This window comes from Cnephaeus nilssonii (assembly GCF_951640355.1).
Source record: "Cnephaeus nilssonii genome assembly, chromosome: 6".
Classification (NCBI taxonomy): Eukaryota; Metazoa; Chordata; class Mammalia; order Chiroptera; family Vespertilionidae; genus Cnephaeus; species Cnephaeus nilssonii.
In genome coordinates, this window is record NC_137077.1 from 88,065,258 (window position 1) to 88,082,326 (window position 17,069).

At 45.3% G+C, this 17,069-nt stretch overlaps 1 protein-coding gene across 1 annotated transcript; it reads left to right on the forward strand.

Annotated features, from left to right (window-relative positions):
* Positions 1 to 406: 406 nt before the first annotated feature.
* Positions 407 to 7,827, forward strand: FGF23 (fibroblast growth factor 23; the record flags this gene model as incomplete). The annotated part of the gene is made up of 3 exons (XM_079773804.1): positions 407 to 608; positions 5,945 to 6,048; positions 7,384 to 7,827. 3 exons carry the CDS (start codon positions 407 to 409, stop codon positions 7,825 to 7,827), a joined length of 750 nt encoding a protein of 249 aa, XP_079629930.1.
* Between the last annotated feature and the right edge of the window lie 9,242 nt (positions 7,828 to 17,069).

Genomic DNA, 17,069 nt, shown 5'->3' on the forward strand with positions numbered 1-17,069 from the left:
CATTTCCTGGTGGAAGTGGGACAGGTCAACAGAGTCATAGATAACTTTTGCCCACACATCATTCACTTCTTGGAGCGTTGGCTTGAAATTGATGTGTGTGTGTGTGTGTGTGTGTGTGTGTGTGTGTGTGTGTGTGTGTGTAACCGACGTGCCTTCTGTGAGCCTCAGAGTTCTCTGCACTCTCTTCAAATGAGCTGATTACAACACAGAGGATGTGGAGGTTTTCCTGGTTGATGTCACACTGCTACCCTTTAAAAGCCCAAGGGGGAAAGGAGGGAATCCAGCCTGGGATCCTCACGCCAGATACCCACCAGGGGGAAGAGGAGAAAAAGGCCAGAGAGGCTGCCCGGAGTCAGGGAGGCAGTGTCAGGTTTCAAACTCCGCACCAGCCAGTCAGAGAGCAGCGATGCCAGGGGCCCGCCTTGGGTTGCTGGTCTGCGTCCTGGCCCTGCACTGCATGGTCAGAGCCTATCCCAATGCCTCCCCACTGCTCGGCTCCAGCTGGGGTGGCCTGACCCACCTGTACACGGCCTCAGCCAGGAACAGCTACCACCTACAGATCCACAAGGACGGCCATGTGGACGGCACACCCCATCAGACCATCTACAGTGAGTAGAGGCTTCATTCAGGCTGGGAGGAAGGGGAGCTCCTTTGCCCATCCCCTGACAGGGACGTGGGGAGATCCTGGGCTAGACCAGAGGGCTAATCCAGCCTCTCTGTGTGTGTGTGTGTGTGTGTGTTTAAACCTTGGGAGAAGATCTGCCACCATCCTAGTTAACACTTACTGGTTTCTACCGACATGAATAACTTCTATCTTAACTAAAATCCTTCTTCCCACAATAGCAGCCACTTTCCCTTTGTCCTGTCCAAAGAGTCAAAGATGTACATAAAGAAAGGCAAGGAGGTTCAGAGGGCAAAGCCAGATAGGCAAATAGTCACTGAGTTTTAGTTTATGAGCTTTGGGCTGGGTTAGCAATGGAGGTTGTGAAGGAGATGCTGGTGTCCAACTCCGATTTGAAATAGCTGAACTCAGGGGCTCTTTCCAACTTTGAGTTTCTTGTATTCTGGCCTTTTAAAATTTTTCAGGAAAAATGTATAAAAGGCAGACTATCCAGGTATGTTGTCTTGATAGGCCTGACCATGTGCACAAACCATTCATGACTCATCTATCTATCCATGCATGCATCCATCCAACAGGTCACCGGGCGCTTCAGAGCTACCCATTTCAGTACAAATCAGTAGCAAATGAGCTAGTTGGGAGCTCTTTGGCAACATGAGACAACTAGAATGTTTTAAAGATTACATTTGTGGAATGTTGGATCACAGTCCACAATAGTCAATCAATTATATATGATTCATATGAGGGCCCTTTGGTGTGCATCTATATAAGAAATAATGAGGCAGGAGGATGAATGGATATTGAAAAAGACAAGGTATTCTATTTTACCAGAATATGTAAAAATTACTCTAAGAATACAGAAAAATGCATACTGATTAAATATAGAACAAATTAAAGGAATGAAAGAGTAATCACAGTCTCTGTTTAATTACAAAAATCTAACAATTTTCCATATATTGTACTAAATTATTTAGTAATTTTCCTATGGCCTTGCTGTGTGCAAGACAGTAATTCTGCTAAGAATCAAAGGTTCTTAAACCTGGTAGCAAGGTATATGCACATGCAAAACCAACAGTTCAAATCTCTTCAAGTGCTCAGTGGATGGTGATAAGAGATTAGAGGAGGGAGAAAAGGTCTCTCCAAATACCAAAAAGGTTCCAGAACTCAACGGGATAAGGTAGGATTCAGGAATCAATATCTTGGAAGCCAAGTTTGAGTCTAATGGCAAAAATCTGAAATAAATCTGGATATACTTGATACATCCAAAGTGCTGCTCATTTTATCCAATGGGTGTTTAGCAGAGCCTACGACGTGTCTGACATCATGCAAAGCTCTGTGACTGCAAAGGGAGACACGGCCCTTCAAGCACTTCATCTTGTCTCCCAGCTTATTATCAGACCTCTCGGAAATACAATTTTTGCAGCTCCCATGGAGGGTCACCCTTACTTCCACGGCAAAGTTTAACGTGCACGAGTGGCTTATGGTACAGTGTTTTGATTTCCATAGTTGGAAATGGCTTCATACAATTAGAGAATGCTTATAAAACTTGTCTAAAATCAAAGACATGTCCCCCCAAAGACATGTCCTCCTGAACAGGACAAAGTAGACTGGTGTGAGCCAGCTGTGATGGGCTGAGTGCTCCAATGTATGGGGCTCAGCCTACTGAGCAGGCAAGCCAAAATGTAGAACTTTCCCTCAAATATCCACTGGTGTCAGGCCCAGAGAAGGCACTGAGTATTAGTTGGAATGAATTAAAATGACTGAGAAGACGTAAAATAAAATAAACTGATTTCAGATTTTTTTATTTTACAGAAAAGTGATTTTGTTTTGTCAAGTATAGATGCTCGCTAAGCAGGGTGCTCCTGGGGAAGGGAACTCAGGTCAAGGTGGTGGATGGGAGACACTTTTCCTAGTTTGAATAATCTATTGTACTATTCAAATCAGGTATCATGTGCATTACCAAAAAAAATGCATACATTAAGATAAATGTTACAAAAAGAATAGAGGAAACACTGGCGTATATAGATAGGTAGGACAACTAATTAACAGAGGATTTATAATTACCTCCTCAATGAGTGTAAAGCAACACGTTTACACTGATGGGAAGGAGTGGGTGGGTTTTCCCCTCTTAAGTAATTATAGATTTCCAGTGAAATCTGTTTCATTGGATTGCTGTGCTTTATTAAATTCTTGATCAATAGCTGAGTGCCCACCCCATCTTTGGGTTGTTGGTCACTGTGAACTTATCTACCTACAAGATTCTATAACCTCCCTTCGGACTCAGCACTGACGGCAGGGAGCCTCTCCAATGTCTGTGTCTCCTGTCCTGCTATGAACAAGGATCTCCTCCCACTCCCCATTATCCCCCACTTTGTGGAAACAGCAGAGAAAAGATGCTTACTACCCCCGGTTAATGTCCTTTCCTAGATCCAGGTATTTTTTATTTCCTCCATCTTCCCCACTGGCATTTTCTTTATTTGAAGGTGAATTATCCTCGGGCTCCATAATCCTTCAAAATCTTATCTTGCTTCTGGGGAGCTGGGGGTACTTTACACAGATCATCTTACTTGTCACTTACTGGCTATGAGACTAGAACAGAGCAGATAATTTTCTACTTTAACAGCAGAGGGTGAGGCAAAGAGGTAATATAACAATTACCAGCATTTAGAAAGTGCTTTTACAATGGGTAAAAATATTATCGCATTGCATCCTTTAGACAGTCAAATGAGCTAAGTGATTCTACTACTTATGAGAAAAACAAAGGTTAAGGAAATTAAATAACTCACTCAAGGTCACATAGGGAGTAGATGACCTAGAGGATACCATGAGCCCAAACCTGTGCTTCTTCCAGGGCCACACACACCACCCACTGTGACTAAAAGAAATGTCCATTCCCTCTGCCGGGCTCCAACAGGTTGTGACTCAAGCAACCAGTGATTTAGTCTTTCCTTCTGCTGAATTCTGCCCTCGCATCTGTGCAGACTGCGAAAATATGCCTTCTGAAATGGCAAAGGGAACAAAGTCTTTCTCTTATATTTTCTGGTTTTCCCATTGGCTTATGTTGGTTTGATTCAAGTCTGAGCATCCTCCATAGCCAGCTGCTCACTGTTCCTCTGCGGGCTGATTTCTACTGGGACTGGCCCCGGAGACCAGGAGCAGGAGTCCCATGCACACTGCACACAGTGACCCTGAGCACAGGATGTCACAACGGCAGGTCAGCAATACTGTTTAATGCCTTTCGTTTGCTCAACACTTTCGAGTCATTTTTACAGCCATCGTCCCATTTGATTCTAATTGTAACCCTATAAAGTGGGCAGGACAGCTGTTACTATTCCCTTTTCACAACTGAGGAAACTGAGGCAAGAGCAATGACCTGCCCAAGGCTACAAAGTCAGTAAGAAGTATAACTGGGACTGGAATCCAGTTATACTTCCCTGACCACTTGCAGGGGCGGCGAGCAGGGCTCCTTGCGGCCAGAAATGTGTGGGGCCTGGACTTTGTCTTCTGATGATTTCTGTTGGAGACAAGCTACAAGGTGATAGGAAGAGGATGTTAGGTCCACTGACCTTAGTTTGAATCCTGCCTTAGTTTCCACAACACTTAAGCTGGGATGCTGCTACTGCCAATATTAATAATATTAGCAATACAACCGTTGTTTTGAGAATTTAAAATACATCAAGTTCTTAGTGCACAATCACTCAAAAAGTTACTCAGTGTAAAGAAAATTCATCAGGACAGAACTATTCCTTTCAAATGTCTTAAGTTTCTCTCAGGGCTTACCACAAAATTAGCCACCTATTCGAGACACATAGGCAGACCTAATTATGGAGCAATGCAAATATCCTCCACACCTCCCATACCCCACCCCACTTCCAGAAGCTTCCCTCAAGGCTAACCCTCAGCCAAACTTGGAATCAAATTAACTTTCCTCTTTGGCCTCCTCCTTTCTTTTCGTTCTAGACTTGCTCCCACATCATTTCCTCTGTCCCACGTCATTCTGACTTCAGTCCAGATCAGGGTCTGTTCTCAGCTCGTGTCTAAGAATTGACTGCTGCTCTCCTCAGAGGTCTTGTATTGATCCTATATGGGGTTGGGGAGGAGACGGCTGTAAGTCAACCCACTTACTGGGAACACACCATTTCTAAAAGAGGGATTTGAACCACTACCTGGGCTCCTCCCCGGGGACTGAGGCCAAATGAGATGCAGGGGGAAATTCTGTGGGAGGCAACGGAAGTGGCCTTAAAGACTTAAGGAAATGATTTTCAATAGAAAATGTCAGGTAATTAAACAGCATGTGGGCATAAGTCTTGCTGAATTGTACCCTTGCCACAAAACAGAAAGCTTTAGGCTTTCTTTAACTAGGCATTGGTACTTGTTAAAATTGCAAGTTTCCACAGGAGTGGTTGAGGGGGTTACACTTAAAACTGTTAGCAATGATTTAAGGTGTAGGTAGTGTGAATGGATTTCGGGCCCTTGCCGGAGACTAGTTTTTGAGAGGGGCATTGAAAGACCATGAGAGACAGCACCTTGAGGGGACATCACCAAGTGAGAAAAAGACAAAGAACAGCAATAAAGACCCAAGAAAAAATTCTATCCGTTCCTATTCAACATGGAAACATAAACCATCTGGTTCTAAGTAGCTCCCTCTAGGGGACACACTAGGTATGTAAACTTAAAGCAAGGGGAATGAAATGCATGCTGCAATAGAGGTGTAGGCATTGTGCTGAGAGCTGAGAAGAAAGAACAATTAATGATGAGGGAGATTAGCCTGGCCTTGAAGGATGAGTGACTTCAATAAGCAGAGAAGAGAGGGGAAGGTCAATTCTAATACAGTTCTTGACATATGATGGGTGTTGACTGAGGTACCAGTGACATTTCCACAGCTACTCAGGTTCTATATGTGCAAGCTGGATCCTTGAAAGACATCTTGGTATAGATTTTAAGATCACAAAGGCAGAAGCTTTGGGGGAATGTGACTACCCCCACACACATGAAGCGGTATTAGCCAGGCAAGGAGAAGATAAAGACAGTGCAGGCAGGGAGAGAAACATGGGTAGGTGAAAGAATGCCGGGAGTTCAGAATGCTCCATGCAGCAAGGGGGTGAGGAGCAAGGTAACTGGGGGAGAGGGGATAAGAGTGGGGGTGTGTAGGAGTCAGAAGAAATGAGGCTGAACAAGAAAGTGCAAGGGGAGGGTTTGTGAAATCATCATGACCATTAAAATTAATCAAGGGAAGATTCATGAAGGTAGGTTTTCCAGAAGTGCTCGAAGGTGGGAACTGGATGTATGTACAGCGAGGTTTGACCTGAATGCTTTTCTCCGCAGGTGCCCTGATGATCAGATCGGAGGAGGCTGGCTTCGTGGTGATAACGGGTGTGATGAGTAGGAGATACCTCTGCATGGACTTTAGAGGCAACATTTTTGGATCCGTGAGTTTCTTTTTGTGCTGATTACCATTTGCAAATAATTATCTTTTTTTTTCTTTTTTCTTTTTTTTTTTTTTTACAGAACATAGGTGTTTATAGCTTGAAGTTCCATTTGCAGAATATCTTGATGACTTGTTTTCACTGAGTACTTTTTTCAGTCTAAGTAGTAAATGCTCAGGTTTATACGCCTGGGGTTTGAACCCAGGCTGTCTGGCTCTGGGGCCCAAACTCTTAGCCTGTAGTCTGGCCTGTTAGTTTTCATCTGTGTGTCTAACACAGCACCTTGTGTGTAGTCAAGGGTCCTTCAGCCATGTAAATTCATGTCATAAAGTGCATTAGGAAGGGTGAGAAGCCACAAGTGTCTTCTTGGTTCTGTTACTAGACCTCCTTGACCTTGGTCAAGACCCCTCATTCCTCTAAACTTCAGTTTCCTTGAATGGAAAAAGGAAAGTGGGACAGACCATGTGCCCTGTGGGGCGCCCCCTAGTTAAAGATTTCCAATTAATTTTCTCTGCCCCTACTGTGCTGGCTGGTCCTTCAGACTGATAAGCAAAGGATTTCCCAAACTACAGGTTGCAGGCACAGTCCAAAGGATTTTGAGGTGGTACAATAATGGGACTGCTTATCTCAGGAGCCTCTTATCCACCAGAAAGACCCACCAGAAATTTCATGAGAGCGATGACTTTCTGTTTTGCTTACTGCTGTGTCCCAACATCTATAACGGTATCTGACCCAGAGCAGAGAAATATCTATTGACGAAATATAGAAATTAAATGAACAAATAAGTAGCTGTTGGTGGCAGACTGAGGGCTCAGACCTAGGTCATCTGTTGCTAAAGTTCACGTCCCTAACTCCCAAATCACATTTTCTCTGATGTGAGTACCCTCACTTATGTTTGACCCTTCCAACTCCCCATCCCACCCCCTTTCTCCTTCAGACTCCATGCCACCAGCCAAAAGAGGGTTCAAAAAGGTAGAGAGCTGGGAGGACAAGGCTGCATTTAAGTTAGCCCTCCCTCCAGAACCAGGCACAGGCGCGCTGCGGCTCCGTCCGCCCTCGCCCCCCTCCAGGCAGGGGCTGTGAGCCCTGTGGCTGCCACTCCCTGGGGGTGGAAGCTGCGGTGGGTGCCTAAAGCACCAGTGAAAACCACGTTTTCCCCAGCCGGGTGGAATGCACCTCCCCACAGAGTAGTCGGGAGGGATGGGGCTCCTCCCAGCACCTGCTGCCTCCAGACCCCAGGCGGGTCCGCGGGAGCGCGGGGCTGGGGCTGGGGCTGGGGCTGAGGCTGGGGCTGGGGCGGGGGCTGGGCCGCCCTCACGGTCGCCTCCGCCTTTGCAGCATCACTTCAGCCCCGAGAGCTGCAGGTTCAGCCAGCAGACGCTGGAGAACGGCTACGACGTGTACCACTCGCCGCAGCACCGCTTCCTCGTCAGCCTGGGCCGGGCCAAGCGGGCCTTCCTGCCGGGCACCAACCCGCCGCCCTACTCGCAGTTCCTGTCGCGGAGGAACGAGATCCCGCTCTTCCACTTCCACACGCCCGCGCCGCGCCGGCACACGCGCAGCGCCGAGGACGACAACTCGGCGGCCGACCCGCTGGTCGTGCTGAAGCCCCGGCCGCGCCTGGCGCCCACGCCCGCCTCCTGCTCCCCGGAGCCGCGCAGCGCCGAGGACAACAGCGTGACGGCCAGCGACCCGTTCGGGGTGCTGCTGAGCAACCGGGTGAACGCGCACGCGCGGGGGCCGGGCGGGGAGCGGTGCCGCCCCTTCCCCAGGTTGACCTAGGACCCGCCGAGGAAGGCTTCTCGTACCTTTCCGGAAGCACGCCGGCTTTAAAGGGACAGCTCCCGGTGCACGCCGAGGGAGGGGAGGTGGGGTCATCGACGATGTGTGCCATTAGCCGCTTCTCTCCACTCCCTTCCCTAGGAAAGCCCCTGGGAGCCTGCCTTCGAGGCCTGGGGGAAAGGGGTTTCCCTGCCTTCCTCGACCCACCTAAACCACCTTTCTGAATTCGGCCCCATAGGTAAATTCGAAATGTCCGCTTCCCTGCGGAGAGAAAGGATTTTTCCCTCCCATACAGATGCCTCTCTTCCTAATCAGTTTAGCACTGGAACCAGAGCTAGGGTTTAGTGAGCGCAGGGCCCTGCAGGTGAAGGGAAGAGTCAATGCCAGCAGTCTTCTCCTCTGCCCCGTGCATTTCTTACCTGGGCCCTGTTGGAATTCGAATTTGTAACCTTGACCCAGGGCAGTAACAGCCGAACCGGGCAAACGGATGGGAATCCTAACCTCAAGCCTTTGTTCTTCCTTGAGCATCTCTGGAGAACAGCTGTCAAAAAGATGGGTGGAAGCCGGTCAGAACCTAACCAGAATGCTCAGAGAACGGAGGCAGAAATCAAGCTAGAACTAACTCCAGCTGCCCCTGGCCGGGCGCCCCTGGCCATGCTCTCTAAGCAGCCAGAGCCAGAGGCCCGAGAAGCACCCTGCTCCGCTCCAGGTGGCCATGGCACAGCCTCGCCTCTGGCCGGGTCTTTGGCTCTAGTGAACGGGGCCTGAGGAAGAGTCTGGGTACCGGCTCCGGAAAATCTAGCCTGCTAGGATTTGTTTTTCAAAATGGAAATAAATCCAGACTCTCCTAAGAGGCATTTCGTCAAGCCACTACTTCCAGGTCGAGTGGCAATCCATTCTGGATGGATTATAAAAATGTCACAGGGGAGGGGGCCTGAGAGAATGGGGCTGCGCTGGGCTGGGTACTCTGTATTCTGGTAAACTCTGCCCTCTGAGTGAAGTGGCATCACGGACTTAGGGGAAGCGAAGTCCAATAGCCAGGGCACCTCAGTGAAGGAATTAGGAAAAGACCACACTGCCAGCTCTTCATCCGATCTCTACCAACCCACAGCAGCGGCCGGGGGCTGGTTAAAACACTCCCAGGCTGACAAGTCTGGGTCTTAATCCACTTGGGAAATGGGGGGCATTAAATGAAGACAGCTTTCAGGCCAAGGAGCCCGAATACTATCGTGAGGAAAACCAAACCTCACAGCTGAGGAGCACCAGACAGTGGGGCGGCTGCTCAGTCCTCACTCTAGCCTTACCCTTCGAGGTAGGTCTTCCTACAGCGGGGCCTCATTTTCCTACCTCTACTTAAATGGTTCCCCCAAAGAGCAGAATATTAACAAGCAGACTTAAACAACAGCTTCTTCCCAGTCACTCTTTTCCCCCACTGCTATCATGTACCCAACATTAGAATCATCTGTTCTTTTTACTTATGAGAGAAACATTGGACAACTGTTTTTGCCTAATGGTTTTAAGCTGAACTTGAAGAACTAGTTCCTTTTATGAAGCACCAAAACTATAATACTATGTAGCAGTGCATGGCAAATATTCTCTTTATGTAGTTTTCATTTTCTGTTGGAGATATTATACTGTATAAAAACTATTGGAAGCTCCCCAATACTGATGGAAAATTCCCAAAGGACTTTAGTTAGAAAACTGGTTATAATCTCACAAACTCAATACCATCTATTAGGGGGTTTTCTCTTTGGCAGTGCCAAGGTAGCCCCCACAATTTCCTGTCTTGAAGCACATGGCAATATTTATTTATTTATTTGGAAGACTTCGCCTATCGCTCTATATTTATAGATATTTATAAATATGTAACCCCACCATTTTCCTTTCTTCTGTTTAAAAGAAAAATAAAATTCATCTCAGCTTCTAGTAGCTTTTCCTCTCTGTGTTACTACATAAAAGCATGTCACAATATGATAATAAAAGGGATTATGGGAGGGGAGCCTTGGGGGAATCCAGAGAAGACAAAGTTGTAAAAGATACCAGAATTAAAAGAAAATTATTGAATTTATTAGGGTTACATTGGTTAATAAATTTATGTAGATTTCAGATGCACACTTCTATAATACATCCTCTGTATATTGTATTGAGTGCAGGGAATATGGGAACTCTTACTACTAAAAAATAAAGTCTATTAAAAATATATAGAAGGAACCAAGATGGCAGTGTAGATAAACACGGTACTCGCCACCACCCACAACCACATCAAAATTATAACTAAAATACAGAACAACCATCATTCAGAACTGCCTGAAATCTTACTGAATGAAAGTCCTACAACTAGAGAATTAAAGAAGAAAGCACATTGAAACTGGTGGGAGGGTTGGAGGTGCGGAACACACTGGTCTGAAACCCACGTGTGGTGTCCTAATTGGGAAGGATATCTTGGCTGCGGAGGCCTTCAATGAGGAGCAAGGGGTCCCAGCCCCACACCAGACCCCCTCAGCCTAGGCTCCCAGAGCTGGGAAGAGAATTCCCCTTAACTTCAGGCTATAAAAACCAGCTGGGATTGTGGCTGAGTGACACAGAGGCTGCCAGAGTCCCAGCCGTTCCTCTTAAAGGGCCAGCACATGCACTTACTCAGACTCATTCCCTCTGAGCTCCAGCTCTGAGGCAGCAGCTTGGGGGCATCCAGAGACATACAGGGAGGAACTGGATTGTCTGGCATCGGGGCAAGAACTTGGGGGAGGCTTTCTCCCAGATAGAGGTGCTCACAGGGTTCATTGTTCCTATGCTGAGACCTCCCCCATCATAGAACTGACTCACAGTTGCCATATCTGAGGCTGTTCACTCCATCCTAGAGATTCCCTAAGATTTCACCTCACCCAATTTGCAGATCCACCCAAGCTGTTTGTAGCAGCTTTTCCATATAAATGGCCTGTCCTGGCTCAGGCCTCAGGATTTCTTAAAATCTCTCAAACAAGCTGCAGCTAGAGTCAGCATGCCCCAAACCTATCAATGAGGCCCAAGACCCGACACTAGCACCAGCCTGCCTTGCTTCACAGTTTGGCCTCGCCTGGGCACTTCCAAGCCCAATACAAATAGCAGCCATCTGCAGATCACTCTGTAGCTCCTGCCAGGTGGCCCCAAGCAGTGCTTGACTTTGCACCTCCCAGGAGACCCCAAAGCCAGTGCACCAGGTGGATAGCCTCAGACCATGCCAGATTACAACCCTACACATCCACACTCAAGGGGCAGACTCAGTGAGTACCAAAGCCCCACTGAAGCAAGTCCTGCTCCATAGAAGTGTCTCTTGCATAGCAGTTCTTCCATTGTAGTTGCAGCTGGTCCTCATAGACAATTGGTCTGGAGGTCAAATCTTCCTAGTAATGCTAACAGTAATCAAGGCTCAACTACAATAAGATTGCACATAGCCCACACAGGGGCGCACTTAGAGTACCAGGCTCAGGTGACTGTGGAGACTGAGCCACTGGGCCCTACAGGACACCTACTACACAAGACCACACTACCAATTCCAGGAGACATAACAGCTCTAACTAATACAGAGAAATAAACACAGGGAAGCAGCCAAAATGCATAGACAAAGAAACATGTCACAAATGAAAGAACAGAGGAAATCTCCAGAAAAAGTAGTAAATGAAATGGAAGCAAATAAACTACTAGATACAGAGTTCAAAACAATGGTTATAAGGATGCTCAAGGATCTTAAGGAGAGCTTCAAGTGACTTAGTGAGAACATCAAAGACATGAAAAAGAAACACTCAGAAATTAAGCATATACTAACTGAAATAAAGAGTAATTTACATGCCCTAGCTGGTTTGGTACAGTGGATAGAGCATCGGCCTGCAGACTGAAGGGACCCAGTTTCAATTCCAGTCAAGGGCACATGCCCGGGTTGTGGGCTCGATCCCCAGTAGGGGGTGTGCAGGAGGCAGCTGATTAATGATTCTTTCTAATCATTGATGCTTCTATCTCTCTATCCTTTTCCCTTCCTCTCTGACATCAATAAAATACATATTTTTAGAAATGAATAACTTACATGGATTCAACGGTAGACTAGAGGTTGCTGAGAATCAAATCAGTGATTTGGAATATAAGGAAGTAAAAAACACCCAATCATAACAGTGAAAAGAAAAAAGAATCCAAAAATATGAAGAGAGTATAAGGAGCTCCTGAGACTTCAAGTGTACCAATATTCGCATTATGGGGGTGTCAGAAGAGAAGAGAGAGAGCAAGATACTGAAAACTTATTTGAAGAAATGACAAAAAACTTCCCCTACCTGGTGAAAGAAATAGATTTACAAATTCAGGAAGCACAGAGAGTCCCAAACAAGAGGAACCCAAGGAGGCCTACACCAAGACACATCATAATTAAAATGCCAAATGTTAAAGACAAAGAGAGAATATTAAAAGCAGCAAGAGAAAAGCAGTTAGTTACCTACAAGGGAGTGCCTATAAGACAGTCAACTGATTTCTCAACAGAAACTTTGCAGGCCAGAAGGGAGTGGCAAGAAACTCTCAAAATGATGAGTAATAAGGACCTACAACCAAGATTACTTTATCTAGCAAAGCTCTCATTTAAATATATTTTTTATTGATTTCAGAGAGGAAGGCAAATAGAGAGAGAGATGGAAATACCAATGATGAGAATCATTGATCGGCTACCTCCTGCACACCCCACTGGGGATTGAGCCCACAACCAGGACATATGCCCTGACAGGGAATCAAACCATGACCTCCTGGCTCATAGGTCAACACTCAACCATTGAGCCACACCGGTCAGCAAGCAAAGCTCTCATTTAGAATTGAAGGCCAGATAAAGAGCTACACAGAGAAGAAAAAGCTAAAGGAGTTCATCACCACCAAACCAGTATTACATGAAATGTTGAAGGGTATTCTTTAAGAAGAGGAAGAAGGAAAGAAAGATAAAAAATATGAACAATAACATGGGAATAAGTACATATTATCAACAATTGAATATAAAAATAAACAAGTAAGGAATCTAATGAACAAAATAAGCTGATGAATAAAATAGAACCAGAGGCATGGAAACATGGAACAGACTGATGAATCTCAGAGGAAGCAGGGGAGGGGGAGTGGGAAGAAATCAATCAAAGATCTTCTATGCATATATATATTACATATGGACACATGCAATAGGTTGGTAAAGGCCTGGGGTGGGGTGGGGTGGGAACCAGATGGAGGGGAAGAATGGGGGGAAACGAGGGGGCATCTGTAATACTCTCAACAATAAAGATTTATATATATACTAGAGGCCTGGTGCATAGATTTGTGCACCAGTGGGGTCCTTCAGCCTGGCCTGTACCCTCTCACAATCTGGGACCTCTTGGGGGATGTCGGACTGCTGGTTTCGGCCCAATCCCTGCAGGCTAGCCTGCAGACCCTGAGCGATGGATGAATGATTATTCTGACACATATTTCTGTAAATGATTTCTCTGACATACATTTCTGTAAATAAGACTAATAATGAATTAGTCTTATGAAAATTAACAACTTATCATTAAAAAACACTATTAAGAAAAACATCCTATCTAATAAAAGAACAATATGCAAATTAACCATCTCTCTGCTACACACACAAGCCACGCCCACCAGCCAATCAAGAGCGAGTATGCAAATTAACCCAAACAAGATGGCTGCAGTCACAGAGCGAACAGGAGGCTTGGGTTGCCCCCGGCGATGGAGGAAGCCAAGCTTTCCGCACACCCTGGCCAGCCCAGGCCTCCACTCAAGGCTATAAAGTTTCAATTATAGAAGATAAATAAATCCCAGATACCAGGGCCTCCGCTTGGGTCACCAGGGGGCGTGGCTGGCCTGCAAACCACCACAGGCCCCTCGCCCAGGCCACCCCACACCCCAAGGGAACCCCCACCCTGATCTGGGACACCCTTCAGGGCAAACCAGCTGGCACCCACCCATGCACCAGGCCTCTATCCTACCTAATAAAAGAGTAATATGCAAATTGACCATCATTCCAACACACAAGATGGTTGCCCCCATGTGGTCAAAGATGGCTGCCCCCATGTGGACACAAGATGGCCACCACAAGATGGCCAGCAAGGGAGGGCAGTTGGGAGGAACCAGGCCAGCAAGGGAGGGCTTTTGTGGGCGATCAGGCCAGCAGCGGAGGGCAGTTGGGAGGGACCAGGCCTGCAAGGGAGGGCAGTTGGGGGTGATCAAGCCTGCAGGGGAGGGCAGTTAGGGGCAAACAGGCTGGCAGGGGAGCAGTTAGGCATCAATCAGGCTGGCAGGGGAGTGGTTAGGGGGTGATCAGGCTGTCAGGCAGAAGCGGTTAGGGGCAATCAGGAAGGCAGGCAGGCGAGCAGTTGGGAGCCAGCAGTCGGACATCCCTTGAGGGGTCCCAGATTGGAGAGGGTGCAGGCTGGGCTGAGGGACCCCCACCCCCCGCCGTGCATGAATTTCGTGCACTGGGCCTCTAGTATTTTATAACAAATATTGTTTATTTTAAAGGAACCAGACAGTCCCATTTGCCTGCCTCCTTAGGTTTTTATTGTAGTAACAGCTTGAACCAAAATTAACCTCTAGATACTATCAGCAGGGTAAGTATCCTTGAGAAAATACATGTATCTTCAGTGTCCTTTAAACAAGGACGTTTTGAAATCTAAACATAAAGATTTCAGTAAAACACCAGGGGACTCAGACTTGTTTGTAAAAGTCAAGGCAGGGTCTGCCGCCTTTGGCAAGAATCCCCTAGAGGGCTCTGACCTTTCAAAAAAATCCTCCTTACAGACTTTCCAACCAAGTCCCATGCTTCCCCACAGACCTCACCTCAACCACTTACCTCATACCATACACCAGAATTAATTCCATATGAGTCAAAGACCTAAACATAAAAGGTAAAATTATAAAGCTTCTAGAAAAGAACAATATTGTCATAACCAGGGGTTACCAAAGATTTCTTAGACTATAGAAAACAATAACCATAAAACAAACACAATAATAAAGTAGTCTTATGAAAATTAACTTCTCATTAAAAACACTATTAAGAAAATCATATTTTATAACAAATATTGTTTATTTTAAAACAAAGTTTATAAATATGTGTGTATGTATATTTATACACACTCACTCACATATAGATGACAAAGAACTTGTCTCTCCAAAATATATACAGAACTCAAACTAAAAAATAAAGATAAACATAATTATACAAGAGATTTAACAAAGGAAGCTATGTAGCTAATATATGTGAAAAGGTGCTCTACATCATTAGTTAACAAGGAAATAAAAAAAAAATGAAAACACTGTGAGATACTACTACACACCCAACAGAGTGGCTAAAATTTAAGACTAATAACATCAAATGCTGGTGTGGATGTAGAGCACCCATAACTCTCATATTTTGTTGGCGAGTATATCAGTACAATGGTTCAACTACCCTGGAGAAAGGTCTAAGTGTCTTGTATAATAAGCATACACCCATACCTACCCAGCAATTGCATTCCTAGATGGTTACCCAAGAGAAATTGGACTTCCCTAAATAAAGTAGTATTCCTCCCTTTAGGCTTGATCCCCTTATCCTCCTTCATGTTTCTCAATAGCACAGACCACACTGACATGTATAGACTATCTATCTTCCCTGACTGAATATAGGTTCCACAAGAATGGGGACTTTGTCTGTATTTTATTTGTTGCTATATATTCACAGTTCTCATAATAGTTATAATAGTTCTTTTTTTTCCTTTTGACATTAACTTTTTTTAATATTTCAAGAAAAATGATTTTAAATATGTTACATGCAATAAACAATATTTCAAGAAAAAAATTAAAATATATTACCAAAAACATTACTAATCTATCTATATAAAAGCCTAAGCAACCGTCGCAACTGAATGGACGACCGAACAGGCTGTGTGGGGTGACCAGGCTGGCAGGGGGGTTAGTGAGGGGCGACCAAACGACTGAGCAGCAGGCTGCATGGGGCGACCAGGCCGGCAGGAGGGGCAGTTGGGGGCAATCAGGCAAGTGAACAGTTAGGAGCCAGCGGTCTAGAATTGTGAGAGGGATGTCAGATTGGAGAGGATGCAGGCTGGGCTGAGGCGACCCTCCCCGCTCTCCCGCCCCATGCATGAATTTCGTGCACCAGGCCTCTAGTATAGTATAATATCACAAAAGTTGTATGAAATATGAAAAATCGCAAATAACAGGATTACTTCTATTATATTCTAAAATATTTTTTTCTCTGGCCCAATTTTTGCTCATCAGTTTATGTTGTTCATTATATTCCACAAATGAGTGAGATCATGTGATATTTATCTTCCTCTAACTAGTTTATTTCGCTTAGCATAATGCTCTCCAGTTCCATCCATGCTGTTGCAAATGGTAAAAGTTCCTTCTGTTTTATAGCAGCATAGTATTCCATTGTGTAGATGTACCACAGTTTTTTAATCCACTCATTTGCTGATGGGCACTTAGGCTGTTTCCAGATCTTAGCTATTGTAAATTGTGCTGCTATGAACATAGGGGTGCATATATCCTTTCTGATTGGTGTTTCTGATTTCTTGGGATATATTCCTAGAAGTGGGATTACTGGGTCAAATGGGAGTTCCATTTTTAATTTTTTGAGGAAACTCCATACTGTTTTCCACAGTGTTGCACCAGTCTGCATTCCCACCAGCAGTGCAAGAGGGTTCCTTTTTCTCCACATCCCTGCCAGCACTTGTCATTTGTTGATTTGTTGATAGCCATTCTGACAGGTATGAGATAGTACCTCATTGTCATTTTTATTTGCATCTCTTGTATGATTAGTAACTTTGAAAATGTTTTCATATGTCTCTTGGCCTTCTGTATGTCCTCTTTCGAAAAGTGTCTATTTCGGTCCTTTGCCCATTTTTTTGATTGGATTGTTTATCTTCCTTTTGTTAAGTTGTATGAGTTCCCTATAAATTTTGGAGATTAAACCCTTATCGGAGATAACATTGGCAAATATGTTCTCCCATGCAATGGGCTTTCTTGTTTTGTTGATGGCTTCTTTTGCTGTGCAGAAGTTTTTTATTTTGATGTAGTCCCATTTGTTTATTTCCTATAGTACTTAAAATAACCTGGCATTTGTATGCCTTGCTCAAAAAATAATTATTGCCCTGGCCAGGTGGCTCAGTTGGTTGGAACATCATCCCACATACCAGAATTTTGTAGGTTCAATCCCTGGTCAGGCATGTATGGGAGGCAACTGATCAATGTTT